Source organism: Peromyscus leucopus, chromosome 14 (genome assembly GCF_004664715.2).
Source record: "Peromyscus leucopus breed LL Stock chromosome 14, UCI_PerLeu_2.1, whole genome shotgun sequence".
Classification (NCBI taxonomy): domain Eukaryota; kingdom Metazoa; phylum Chordata; class Mammalia; order Rodentia; family Cricetidae; genus Peromyscus; species Peromyscus leucopus.
The window spans coordinates 89,131,440-89,145,136 of record NC_051075.1 but is presented as its reverse complement, the minus strand read 5'-3'; the positions used below and the strand labels follow the sequence as shown (position 1 = coordinate 89,145,136).

Genomic DNA, 13,697 nt, shown 5'->3' with positions numbered 1-13,697 from the left:
CTCCAGTCCTCTGCAATAGCAGCCAGCAAGCTTTCCTAACTGCCGCGCCATCTCTCTAGCCCCAACATGTTCAGTTTTTTTTTTCTTTGCTGGAACATTTCACCAGACAATAGATAATAGAATTTCTGTGTTTTAGTACAAATGATGTTGAATTCCCAAAATATGTGCTCAGGATAAACACATTATCTCCTCAGGTTAATATCACACTGACCTGATGTGAATTACCAATCACATCCACAGCAATGCGTGGTAAATTTCCCAAACATGGATTATTCACTGAATGTGTACCCAGTTCCCGTCTCTCTCTTTGTAAAAGCAGTTTCAAAACTGTTCCTTCCTTTATATGTGATGTGACAGCCAAATCAAAGGACGTTTTTCAGTCCTTACCTTATTTGACGTCTCTGCCTCAGCTGATGTAACTGAGCACCCATTTTTCTAGATACCCCACAGGCCTGCTCATCTCTTCTTCTCGCATGGAATCACCACCATGGTGTGCTTAGAGTGAGACCCCGGCCACAGGTCCCAGGGCAGAATATTTTTCTGTTTCTGAATGTCTGTTTAGATGCTTATGGGTTCTTCAAACACAATGTGCCTAAAACAAAATTCTCCTAGTCTCCCTTTTCCTTCTCCCCATACCTCACCAGTCATACATCACCTCATAGTTCTCTTATATTTCACCTAGTTTTTATTCTTTACATTTTATAAATACACCCAATGAAATATAATCATATCTACTTCTACTTCTCCCTCCAACTATTCCCATGTGTCTTCCAACATGCCCCCTTCACAACTTCACTTTTTTAATAACTCCTATTTCACTCATTAAAAGTAGGTGTTTAGGAGGCTAGAGAGATGGCTTAGTGGTTAAGTGTGTGTACTGCTCCTGCATAGGGCTAGTTAAGTTCCTAGCACTCACATGAGGCAAATCACTGCTGCCTGTAACTCCAGCTCTGGGGGATCTGAAACCCTCCTCTGGCCTCCTTGGACACCTGCACTCACATGCACACCAGCTCCCCATTCACAGAGGGAGACACATTATGAAAAATAAAACAAGCCTTTAGAAGAATATGGGTGTTACACCAAAGGAGTCCGTGCTCTACCGCAGAGTCTCTATACCCACCACTAGTGCTGATCTTTTCATAATAGCAAGACACCAGCTACGCCTAGATATGTATCAAATGATGAGCTGGTAATGAAAATGCGGTACATACACATGCTGGAATTTTATCCAGCCAAAAAGAAAAAAACGAAATTTGTAGGAAAATGGATAAAACTGAAAAGCAAGTTAAATTATACCATCCAGGTTTAAATATGCAACACATATTTGTGGAAGGCCGACTAGGGAATGATGCCCAAGCTTGACCTCTGACCTCGCATACATGCTCACACATGCCGTGACACTGAGACCTCCCACAGCTCAGCAAACCTGCCGAATGATTAGAAGTTACCAGGGCTTTAACTGTAGAGGTGTTTGTGTGTCTAGGTACTACAGTCACTTCTGCAGGCAGGAACTGGAACCAGGTTTCACTTCCTTCTACCTGTGGTCACAGGGAGTGGACAGTGTCACAAAAGGGCAGAGCAGCCAACCAGTGGAAGGAAAGGCAGAGGATTGTTTGTAGAAGCTGGTGTCTTGGATAGGACTCCACAATCCTTCACTTTTGGAAGGAAATGAACATGGCGAATTTAATGAATGACCAGAAACCGTTTAAAAAAAGACAGCTTACACTTCAGAGAGGAAACTTTATATAGTTTGGTCTGTCTGTTGTTAGTTACCAGGCAAGACCAGATTTGGCCATACATTCTAATTAACTTTGCATTTCTATTTCCATATACTTTATGATGAAAAAAGCTACCAAATGCTATATTTAAAAGAGTATATTTTGGGGTACAGTGGCACACAACCTGTAATAACATCACTTGGGAGGTTGAGAAAGGGGATCTTGGGTTCAAGACCAGCCTGGGATACATGGCCAGACTCTGCCTCTAAACAAGCAAGCAAACAAGCAAGCCCAGTGTATTTGCATGTGATGATTCTTAAGTATTCTTTTATGATCATCTTTTAGCTATAAATAATAGAATTACCTTTAAAATTACTTTTATTTCATGCATATGAGATTTCGCCTACATGTATGTCTGTAGATCATATGTGTGCTTGGTGCCTTTGGAGACCCAGAAGAGAGTATCGGATTCCCTGGAACTGGAGTTATGGATAGTTATGAGCTGGGTCCTCTGGAAGAACAGCCAGAGCTCTTAACCATCTCTCCAGTCCATAGACTTACATGTGATATCTGAAAGATTTTCTTAACATTTTCAGTTGGTTTATAATAACTTTTGTGGTATTAAAGACCTTCATGTTTTAGTGACCAGCCTCTGAACTTCTGACCTCTTCATCACATGGCCAAGTTCCAGCCTGTGCCTCCTTTGTCTTCATTACCTCTTCCTTGCAGTGATGGGATCTCAGGTCAGATAAGCTCTCTACCATGGAGCACATCTCCAGCCCTTTCAAATATGTTTTGTTTGGGTCTTTAAGATAGAATCTCAGCTGGACATGGTGGCACATGCCTTTAATCCCCTGCCCTCTGGAGGCAGAAGCAGGCAGATTTCTGTGAGTCTGAGGCTAACCTGATCTACAAAGTGGGTAGTCCAGGCTAGTTTAGGCTAGTCTCCAACTTACAGCAATCCTCCTGTCTCAGTCCCTGAGCGCTAGGATTTCAGGTGTTCTTGAAACATTTTTCTATTCTTGCATATAATTATATTTATTATTGCAGAAGGGCGTGTGTGTGTGTGTGTGTGTGTGTGTGTGTGTGTGTGTGTGTGTGTGTGTGAGAGAGAGAGAGAGAGAGAGAGAGAGAGAGAGAGAATAACTTGTGGGGGTCAGTCTCTTCTTCCACCTCGTGGGTCCTAGGGCTGGGGTGATAGCACTCAGGCTTGGCAGCACCTTTTACCACCTAAGTCATTTCATCAGCCCGTTTTTCTGTCCTTTATGCTTCTTACACACTAGGCAGGGTGGTGCTGCCGAATCACACCTCTTGCCACCTCTTCATCCACAAGCCTTCTACGACAGCTGTTATCCGACCCCAGCTGGCATGCTAAATTATTTTGGATTATCTGTAACTGTTCTGTATCCCAATACTAAGGTTAACTGAAAAGCGATTGCAGAAGAAGTCAAACTTCTGTTCCCATTTTTTAAAAATTGCACAAAACATTATTAAATAGTGGAAAGTCTACCAGGAGTTAACATTTGTAACCACCACCATATCAAAGAACTCTTTCCATTGCCCAAACATTCACTTCTCATGGTGGAACACCGTCATGACTAGAGTATGCGTCTCTCCATGTTCTGCCCTGCTCAACCCAGCTTTGGAGCTAAAGTTAATAACTTCAGTTGTGTATGTTATTTTATGGTACATGTCTAATCATCTAGAAAAATATTACTTATTCACAACAGAAAGTCCATATATTTGATCTGAAGCAAAATGATGATGATGATGGCTGGAGAGATGGCTCAGCAGTTAAAAACACTTGTAGAGGACCTGTATTCAGTTTCCAGCTCACAACCTTCTGTAACTCTAATTCCAGAAGATCTGATGTCCTCTTCTGGCCTCTGGATGCACTGCATGCATGTGTTAACAGACAAAATCACAAGCAAATACTTATACTGTTGAGTATGTAGTGTTATTTTACTTTTCCTTTGGTACTAGAGATTTGAACCAGGGCCTTATGCATACTAGGCAAGCACCCTACCACTGAGCAGTATCCCAAGCCCTCACTCATATACAAAAATCAAATCAAACCTTCAATAATTATAGTAGTAGTAATAATAAAATTGCCAATTTCGTGCTTTACAAAAACCACTCTAGCCGGGCAGTGGTGGCACACGCCTTTAATCCCAGCACTTGGGAGGCAGAGCCAGGTGGATCTCTGTGAGTTCGAGGCCAGCCAGGTCTACAGAGCGAGTTCCAGGACAGGCACCAAAACTACACAGAGAAACCCTGTCTCGAACAAATAAACAAAAATCATACGTCTAAAAATTTAGAAACTATAGAGAGATGAGAGACAGAGAGTCGACCACAGTTCACTTTAGTCCTTCCTGTTGTGATTCTCATATGCAAAAAAAAAAAAAAGGTTCTTAAAAAAGTGTGTTTTTTTTTCCAATGAAACTAGAGCCTTGCAATGTTGTACTTCTTCTTTTGAGTTTGTCTTAAACTGAGTGGCTAATAGCTGCAGCCCTCGGTGCTTTTTTTAGCGACAGCAGATTCTTGACATCTGTTTGTGTTTAAGGGATGACACAACATCGGAACACGCAATGTCACCGTGTCACATTGTTATAGCACAACAAGAAAATTACAGCTCCCCAACAATAACATGGTGTCAGAAGTGTCCGCTTGGCGGTGAGTCAGTGCTTTAGAAGTTACAGGAGCTATTTTTAGCTCCTTCAGTGCTTCTGAAGCTTGGGTCCTAGCAGATACGCAAAAATCTAAGGGTGCAGTGGGAAGGGGCCTTCCCTGGTCCCCAAGCTCCTTTCCCTGGTATGTATGGCCCCCATTTTCCTTTCCCGGCCACATCAAACACGGGCTCCATGGGGGGAATAGCATGCATTGAGGGCTGGATTCCAGCTCTTCTGCGCCAGGCCAGCATCCCTGTGGAGGAGGAGACACTATAATTATCTTCCCGTCTGGGGTAAGCCCTGGGGTGACATCTCCCAGGTGACCCTGGTGCACTCGGGGCGCGGTTCCGTGGCTGCTTGGGTGCGCAGTGCAGGTGGCCCCTGTGGGTCCCGCGTCCTCTGAGGCACCCCCCCTCCCCCGGGAAGAGCGGTCCCCCCCAAACTCCAGCTCCGGGGCGCGCGGCAGCGGCGGCGGCGTTGCCATAGCAACCGGCGCGCGCAGCCTCGGCGGAGGAAGTGACGAGAGTGGGTTGGCTGTTGTTGGGACACGTGACCCGGGTAGTGTTTTGACAGGGCAAACAGTGAGAGAAAGAGTGGAGAGCGAGCGAGCGAGGCGGGCAGGCAGCGGGGCCGGTGGATGCGCGGGGCGCGGCGGCGTCTCGGCGTCTCGGCGTCTCGGCGGCGGCCGCGGGGTCGCTGCGCGCTGCGCTCGGGGAGGCGTGGCCCGGATCCGGCACGGAGTGTGATGTGAGCGGCCGGGCGGCCGCGGAGAGCAGTGCCGGGAGGAGGAGCGAGGGGGTCCCCGGAGGGCTGCGAGCGGGCGGGCCATGGGAGCCGCTCCCGGGTGGGCAGCGCCACGCGTGGGGCGGCGCGCCTGAGGACATGCCCGGGCTCTGCTGCTGACCGGCTCCGGCGGGAACCCGGCTCCCGAGGCCTCGGCGAGGCTAGCCGGAGGGGAGACCCCGCAGGTGAGGCCCGGGGGCGCTGCGGGGGCTGCTGCGCCCCGGCCCCCGCGGAGGTGCCTCGGTGCCCAGAGGATACTTGACCGAGGGCTGCCTTAGCTCCTGTAGCCCGACTCTTCCTCCTCCTTGCCTGTACCTCCAGGGCATAAATAGATCCTGCTTGGGCTTCCGAGACGCTGTGTCAGAGGAGGACACCTTGGCCTGGAGAGCGCAGGGGCGGGGAACAGGGGTGCTAGGCCCGAGGACGCCGGGGGAGGCGGTACACAGACTTTAGTTTTTTTTTCCTTCAGACCTGCCCAGGGTTCTGTCACTGCAGTCTGCACCAGGAAGAGGCCTAACTTAGTAGTTTTCTTGCAAGATCCGGGGGTTAAAACAAGACCCGATTGTTTCCTTTTTTTTTTTTTTATTTTGATCTCTTAGCGTTTGGAAAACGAAGCCGAAGGCGTTGAGTCAGCGGTGTGCCGGTTGGAAGAACCCACACCTGTGTTTTACAGCGCTTTGGGTGGAAATTGGATGCGAAAATGAAGCCGGACCGAGGTAAATGATTTATTTAAGTAGGGCCCTGAGTTGTGTTTTGTTTCTCTGTCTCCTTTTAGAGGCGTTAACCTAATTTTCCGCAGGATCAACTATTCCAGTGTCAGACATGACGGACAGTTTCTGTGAAGATACCAGCTGCTCAGGAAGAGATGGGCTTATGGAGTAGGTGGTTGAAGTCAGATGGGAAGGACCTGTCCCTTAGAGAGTGTTTGGTCTGTGGCAGAATGTAGGGTCAAGGGAAGAGTAGCATTTGTGAGCGGCCACAGACTTAGTATCCTTTTTAGTTGCGATTACTCATTTTTTTGGTAAAGTCAATCCAACTTTAGAAAAGTTTCCCAACTTTTGAAACTCGAGTTTGAACTTGATAAAGAGTATTATTTTGTAATCATTTCTGTTTCACGAGCTGTTTTTTTTTTTTTTTTGGGAGGGGGGTGAGATTTTTAGATAAGGTTTGCCAAGTTGTCTAGGCTGACACAGATCTCACCTTGTAACCCAGGCTGGCCCAGAACTCACAGTGTTAGCATTACAGGCATGCACCACTGTGGCCCTTCATTTTTGTGCTCTAAGTGAATTCCAATTGTTTTTAGAGTACCCCAGCTTCTGTCTCTCATATGGACAATGAAGGGCCCAATTTTTCCATTCTAAACCTGTGTTATTGTTGTTGTTATTTTTGAATTTTCAGGACAGGGTTTCTCTGTATAGCCCTGGCTGTCCTGGAACTTACTCTGTAGACCAGGCTAGCCTGGAACCCAGGAACTCAAGGGATCCACCTGCCTCTGCCTCCTGAGTGCTGGAGTTAAAGTCACCACTGCCTGGCTCTAAACCTACATTTTTCAAGACTTAGAAAATAATGTGTATACCTTGCTCCACCCTCACCCCATTTTTTGAATGAAAAACAAACAAAGGGTGTCACAAGCCCAGGAGATGGCTCGGTGGGTCAAGGTGCCACCATGCCTGATGATCTGAGTTCAAACCCTGGAACCTACAAGGTGAAGGAGAGAACCAGAGAACCAACCTGAAAGTTATCCTCTGACCTCAACCCATGCACATTTGCACACAGTGCACATACAGGCCCAGTAAGTGAACATTTTTAACATAATAAAACATATCTTAAAAAGAAAAAGAGTATCACGATGTACCCCAGGCTGGCCTAGCCTCTCCTGCCTCAGTCTCTTAAGTGCCAAGATTACAGCCCCACAACACCACACCAGCCTCGTTTTTCTTTTCAAAGACTTAAAAAGTTGCTTATTAGCCTTCTGATTAAGGATAAGGACAGCTCTGAGGAGTGTTTGATAAAGTATTAGTGGATAGGAGTGAGCTTCTTAGCCAGGTGTGAGTTGAGTCCAAGAAATTGTGCAGTAGGTATTATCGTGTTTGGGAGGAAGGACTAAAAATACAGCACTCATTCAAATCTGAGATCTCAGGACTGGAAAAAGTAATATATCCTCCAGAAGTGGATTTTCAAGAACCCGTGCATGAAAACGATTACTTTTTCCTATATATATATTTTTCAAAATGATTAGAAATACAAATTGTCTACTTTAAAATATGTGTTCTGGTCATAATGTCTTTTAAAATATACTAGGAAGAAGTGGGAGACAGCTATATTTAAGTTCATGCTCTAAATTAGTTTTTGAGTGTTTTACTGTAATTCAGCTAAGTTTATAGTTCTGTCTGTAGACATGTCTATCGGGTGCATTGCTGCTGAGAGGGTTGCCTGTGTCCCGTGCTAAGTTTAGATTTTTAGATTACATCAGTGACTGTGGAAAAACTGGTACCAAGGTCAGAAGCTGCATCTCAGAATAAACAAGCAAATAAAATCAAAGTCACTGTTTGTCTTGGATTCTTGTTAAAAAGTTGCTTTAAAGCCACTGCAGTCCAACAACAGCATTGACAACAGCAACTTTATAAAGCTTGTTTTGTCTTAGGTAAAACTGTAACTAAACAATAAAAGGTTTACTTAGGTACTGATACAAGTTGATACGGAAAAGAAATCCACTTACCAAGATTCCCAGAGAAGTGAGAGTGAGTTTCTTTCCCTTGACAGTTATTGATCCCTTTATCATTCTCAGGTTAAAAAAAAAAAAAAAAAAAAAAAAAAAGTGAAGTAATCCCAAATCCAGTGTTGTGATTTTATTCTAGAAAAACATGAACTGTCACTGGGAGGTGGTGGTGAACGCCTTTAATCCCAGCATTTGGGAGGAAGAGGCAGGTGGATCTCTTGAGTTCAACGCCAGCCTGGTTTACAGATCAAGTTCCAGGACAGCCAGGACTACACAGAGAATCCCTGTCTCAAAACACCAAAATCTAACAAACAGACCAAAAAAACCAAACCATGAATTGTCTGGTTCATGAATTACAAAAAAAAAAAAAAAAACCCCAAAAAACAAGATTCAGAGTAATTACAAAGTCTTACTTAACAAACTGCTACAGAAACACTAAAGCAAGTTTTTCATAGATCTTTTCATTATTGTGTGCAATGGGCTCTTGTATGGTCTCCTTTAGCCCACGCTAGCCTTCGGCTTCCTCTGTCACTGCGGCTGACATCGAATGCCTACCTCTCCTGCCTCTACCACCCTAGTACTGGCCTTTACTTTAGCAAACACCAAGAGGGACTGGAGAGATGGCTCAGCAGTTAAGAACGCTTGCTGCTCTCCCAAAGTGAGTTCAGGTTCCAGTACCTACGTGGTGGTTCACAGCTACCAGTCACTCCAATTCCAGGGGACCCTCTTCTCCACCTGCTCCCCACCCCACCCCCAGAGAGAGAGAGAAGGAAAAAGGGTGAATACAGTCAGTATAATTCAACCTTAGTTGATGATAAGGGGAGCTGCTGAAAATTGCAGCTGTGTGCCACGGCAGCTCTAGAGAAGCTAGGTAAGTCTGTGGTATTTTCTTGGTGTCTCTTAACTTCAGCCACGCCGCTGTTTCTTACCTGTTTGTTCATACCTGGTTTTATGGCCCCCTGTATTAGCGGTCTCTGATGCTAATATACTTATTCTTGTTCCTTTAGTTTTTCTGCTTTTAGTCTGTGTCCTGGAGAACTAGATGATCCTACTTGATGCCAGGATCTCTGTAAAATGAAGGTGAATAAGAGGTTCTCAGACAGGCATGCAAGAACTAGAAAAGTGACTGTTTTAATGTAGAGACGTGAAACTATTTGCTTAGTAGGGTACAGCTGTGTCCACCCTCATTTTGAGACAAGTGCTCACTGTGTAGCCCACACTGCCCTGGGACTTGCTAGGATGTCTGTAAGTAACTGCACTGGGAGGCCCTTACTCTATGACTGGGTGTGGCATTTGGTTAGCTGATAAAAACAGTTCAGTGGGAATCACAGAAAAATCACAGTGCTTTTCATTTCATATCCTCTGTTTTTTTCTTCTTCCTTTCCTGTTTTCTTTTTCTTTAAAAAAATTTATGTGTATGGGTGTTTTGCTTACATGTATGTTTGTGCATCATGTGTGTCCCTGCTATTCCGCAGAGGCCAGAAGAGGATATCAGATTCCCTGGAACTGGACTCACAGTTGGCTTTTTTGTTTGTTTGTTTGTTTGTTTTGGGTTTTGTTTTTTTTTGAGACAGTGTTTCTCTGTGTATAGACCTGGCTGGCCTCAAACTCGCTTTGTAAACCAGGCTGGCCCCGAACTCACAGAGATCTGCCTGCCTCTGCCTCCCCAGTGTACCACCACTGCCCAGCTACACACAGTTTTGAGCTACCATGTAAGAGCTAGGATATGAACCTGGGTCCTCTGCAAGAGCAGTCTGTGCTCTTAACCACTGAGCCATGTCCTCAGCCTTCATTTTTTCTTTTTGGTACTAGGAATTAAACCCAGGGCCTGTACACTCAGTACCCTTGAGCTATACCCTATATCTGTGAACCTTTGGAGAGTGAAATGGGTCTTCTTTTAGAGTTGGGTGTAATATTTCCTATGTAAACCAAACCAGGACACAGGTAAGATCTCTAGCTCTGACTTCTATAAAGTGGAAGAAGACTATGCAGAGCAGTCTAAGGTGGGAAACTCACATTTTTAATTATTCCTAATTTTTACAAACAATTTTATAGTTCTTTTGTATGTACATAAATCATAAGTTTGTTTTAGGGAGAGGGGGAGTTTATGTTCATCAAAAGTGTATTTTGGGGGTTTGAGGTATATAGCTCAGTGGTACAGTTAATACACTTACAAGGCTCAGGGTTCAATCCCCAGTGTGCATATGCTGGCTTGCTCTGTGGAAAGATGGATGCATGGATGAGTGAATGGATGATGGATGGATAGATAGATGGCAGGTGGATGATGGATATATTTATGGATGGAGGATGGATAGATGGGTGGGTGGGTGGATGGATGGATAGATAGACTGGCTGACTTGTTCCAAAGCATTCAATTTGCTTTTCACAGTAGTAGTTTTTGAATGCATGGTTCCTTGGTTTATTTTAATGGAGAGAGTGGCACAAATGGATTTAGTAGCAAAAGACCAGATTCTTCTAGGTTTTTGTAAATTATGTATCTCAAGTAGTAAAACAGAAATGTTCAGGCAACCAGAACATGCACATTATCTGCTGGTGTTGAGTGTATGCATGTGTAGGTACCTTATATGGTAGGTAGATGTAGTCAACTCTGCCTGTTAAGTTAGTTGAAGCTGGAGGTTTTGTTTATATACTCAGTTAACATGTTACTGTGTAGCACATAGCTACATTCCACTATCTTTGTACAGCAGTGTTTTACTAGTAGGTGAAGCATGATCTTAATTAGTCTCTATGAATCCTCAGACTGAATTGGGGTGGGGGAGCTCCTGTCTCCTCCTGCCTTATATTCCTGTCTCTACATCCTGAGTGCTGGGATTAAAGGTGTGTGCCAACACTGCCTGGCCTCTGTGGTTAACTAGTGGCTAGCTTTGCCCTCTGATCTTCAGGCAAGCTTTATTTGTCAGAAGACAAACAAAATAGTATAGAACAAGTAGGCAAAAAACATTTTTCAAGTTCCAAACAGTTTATAACATACTTGGGTACCAATGGCAACATAGGTCCTTAATGTTAATTCTTAGCGTGCATTCTGGAGTCAGAGTCTTCTTTCTCATTGCTGCGTGTTCTTCCTCACATCCGCTTCCGTCTTCTCACATATGAACTCTGAGAGTCGTTGACACATGGTAGGAACTCAGTACCCGACTTTTACTGTCGGTGCTCACATGTTGGTCAGTTACAGACTATGCTCAGCAGAGGTAAGAGTCAGTGTGCAGTCGGGAGCCCTTTGTTTTGTGGTTTGGTTTGGTTTGGTTTTGGTTTTTCAGATTTCTCTGTGAAGCAGTCCTGGCTGTCCTGGAATTTGCTCTGTAGACCAGGCTGGCCTGGAACTCACAGAAATCTGCCTGCCTCTGCCTCCTGAGTGCTAGGATTAAAGGCGACACCTCCGCCAGCCTGTAGCCTTTTAATATGTAGCTGTCTGGGAAAACATCCAACCTACAAAGAGACACATGACGTAAGTGTGTAGTTTATTTCTTTATGCCATCACCTGCTGTTAGAACTACCTTAATATCTGTCTGAGGAGTACTGTGGTTAGAATAAGTTTTTCTGGATTATAGGTTTTTAACTGGTGTTACCTGCTGAGCCCAGCTGGTTAGCTACAGAGGGTAAGCTGCTCTGCCTTGGACTCAGGGATGTACAACTTGGCCCCAGTTATGCAAATATGGAGTGTCCAGTGTCTCATGGGAAGTCTTTCAAACATGATCTTTGTGTGGAAGTAATTAAAGCATATTCCCACATGTTATGAAATACATTAATTTTGTCTATTTTAAGTGCTATTTTGGTTCACAGAAACTTATTAAAAAGTAAGACAAACTTTAAGTATCAACAAATCAGTTACTTAAACAGACTGTGTTTCAAGTCATAAACGTTTTGCAGATCATGTCTGATGCTTAAATAAGTGCAAAATTTGATCTACAAACAAAACTTCAAACAATTTGATTTTTTTTAAGTTAAAATGGGAGGAATATGCTCTGTCTCTCTCCCTTTTGTTATTATCTTACAAACTTTGTCATTAGTCTTTGGACTGCCATGGCTTTGGACCTGCTTCTGTAGACACAAGCAGTCCTGTTCTCTTCCAGTGGTGCTCTGCAGATAGCTGAAATAGAAGGAAGACATGGTTAGGTCTAGACAGTGTGGCAGGGGACTCAGGTGCATTCCTCTTGTGGTGCGAAAGGTCCATTGTTGGCCTGTGTAAATCAAACAGCAGGAATGACAGATGCCGGAAGAGAAGAAATGCTGGCTATGTTAACTGCAGTCTTTGGCTGAATTCCCGGAGGAAGGCAGTAGTGGTGTTAATAACAGCTGATACTCGGGCCTTCCATGCAGAGACCATGTTCCGTGTTCTTTCCAGGTGTAACTCATTTCATCTGCACAGTTACTCATGGATGTATCTCTTAGCACCTTTGTTGTGTAGAGAAAGGAAACTAAGTCACAGAGAATTTGGTCTCTTTTTTTTTAGACAGATTCTCTGTATAGTCTTGGCTGTCCTCAAACTCACAGAGATCTGCCTGCCTTTGCCTCCCAAATGCTGGGATTAAAGGCGTGTGCCACCACTGCCTGGTCAGAGTTTTAGTTTCTTACATAAGGTATCCAGATAGTAAAAAAGGTGAGCCCGAGTTCAAAGTGAGTTCAGGTATGTGTTCCTAGCCTCTCTGGTAACAGTAATTTACATAAAGTGTTGTAAGATTTAACTTAATTGGTGGGGGAAACAGGCTTGAGGGAGTCTGCTTTCAAGCCTGACAGCCAGAGTTTCATCCCTAAGACCCACATGGTGAAGGGAGGGAACAGACACATCCCCCCCCCCATGCACACCACAACAAACAAAAAAATGTAGATGCTGGGGAAACCAGCAAGTTATCTCTGAGCTTCGTGACTCTGGATGCTGCCTGCCTCTTGGCTCCCGTGTCTTTACAATGGGCTTTTTAATAAATAGTACCTTGGTTTAGAGTTACCCTGAAAATTCAGTAAGTTAACATACATAATGTGCTCAGAACAGCAGCTGCCACTTAGGGAGCATGCTAATGTGAACTGCTGTTGTTGCTCTGGGACATTTTCGAAGGACGAAGCCAGGCATTTTGAGAAAGCTAGGAGAGCGGAACAAAGGGGCTGATTGAGCTCCTGCTTCAGAGTGGAGGTGATCTGAGCTGAGAGCCGGCCACCCCGCCAGTCTGTCAGGCACTTATGCTGATGAGCCGCGACACATCAGGCGCTGTCAGATAATTGCTGGAATAAAGGGGTGGACAGAGAGGTACCCTGTGTTTTTCTTGTCATCCAGTGAAAGGGAGGTGATTTAGTGGACTGAACACTGTCATTTCTCTGTCCAATGAGGAAAAAAAAAATCATCTGAGGGTAGACTTGAAAAGCTAATGTATATGTACAGTGAATAATTTAAAATTTCATTTATCTGTAAACAGTGATGAATCAGTGTGTTTTGAGCATCTTATGTAAAGAAGCCCAGGAGAATTTTAGTTGTTTAACCAAATACCATTATTTATATTTCTTCTTCTTGTTCTTGTTGTTTGTTTCTTAAGACAGAGTATTACTATGTATCTCAGACTGGGCTCAAGCTTAGAACAATCCTCCTGCCTCAGTTTCTGGAGTGTCAGGATCACAGGTTTGCACCACACCTGGCTTTGTTTATTCTTTAGTCCCTCTCATCTTTACATCCGACCATGGCGGTGTCTTCCTTCCTTCTTTTTAAAGTGAGAACACTAAACTTAGAGTCACTTACTCTGCCTTTCTTTTTTTCTTCATTCAATAACTATATTTATGATATTCATTAATTACATTAATTGT

The 13,697-nt window shown here is 44.3% G+C and overlaps 1 protein-coding gene across 3 annotated transcripts in view; it reads left to right on the top strand.

Annotated features, from left to right (window-relative positions):
- Positions 1–4,948: 4,948 nt before the first annotated feature.
- Positions 4,949–13,697, top strand: part of Fam214a (family with sequence similarity 214 member A) — a 74,858-nt gene continuing 66,109 nt past the window's right edge. Inside the window, exons 1-2 of one of the 3 annotated variants that reach the window (XR_003734076.2) lie at positions 4,949–5,134; positions 5,770–5,886. Coding sequence is in view for 2 of the 3 variants with exons in the window: in XM_028865194.2 (XP_028721027.1) it covers positions 5,871–5,886 (16 nt within the window). In the remaining variant the exon portion in view is untranslated. Of the gene's footprint in view, positions 5,356–5,769; positions 5,887–13,697 lie in introns of all 3 variants that reach the window. The other 2 variants (XM_028865194.2, XM_028865187.2) reach the window with 2 other exon arrangements.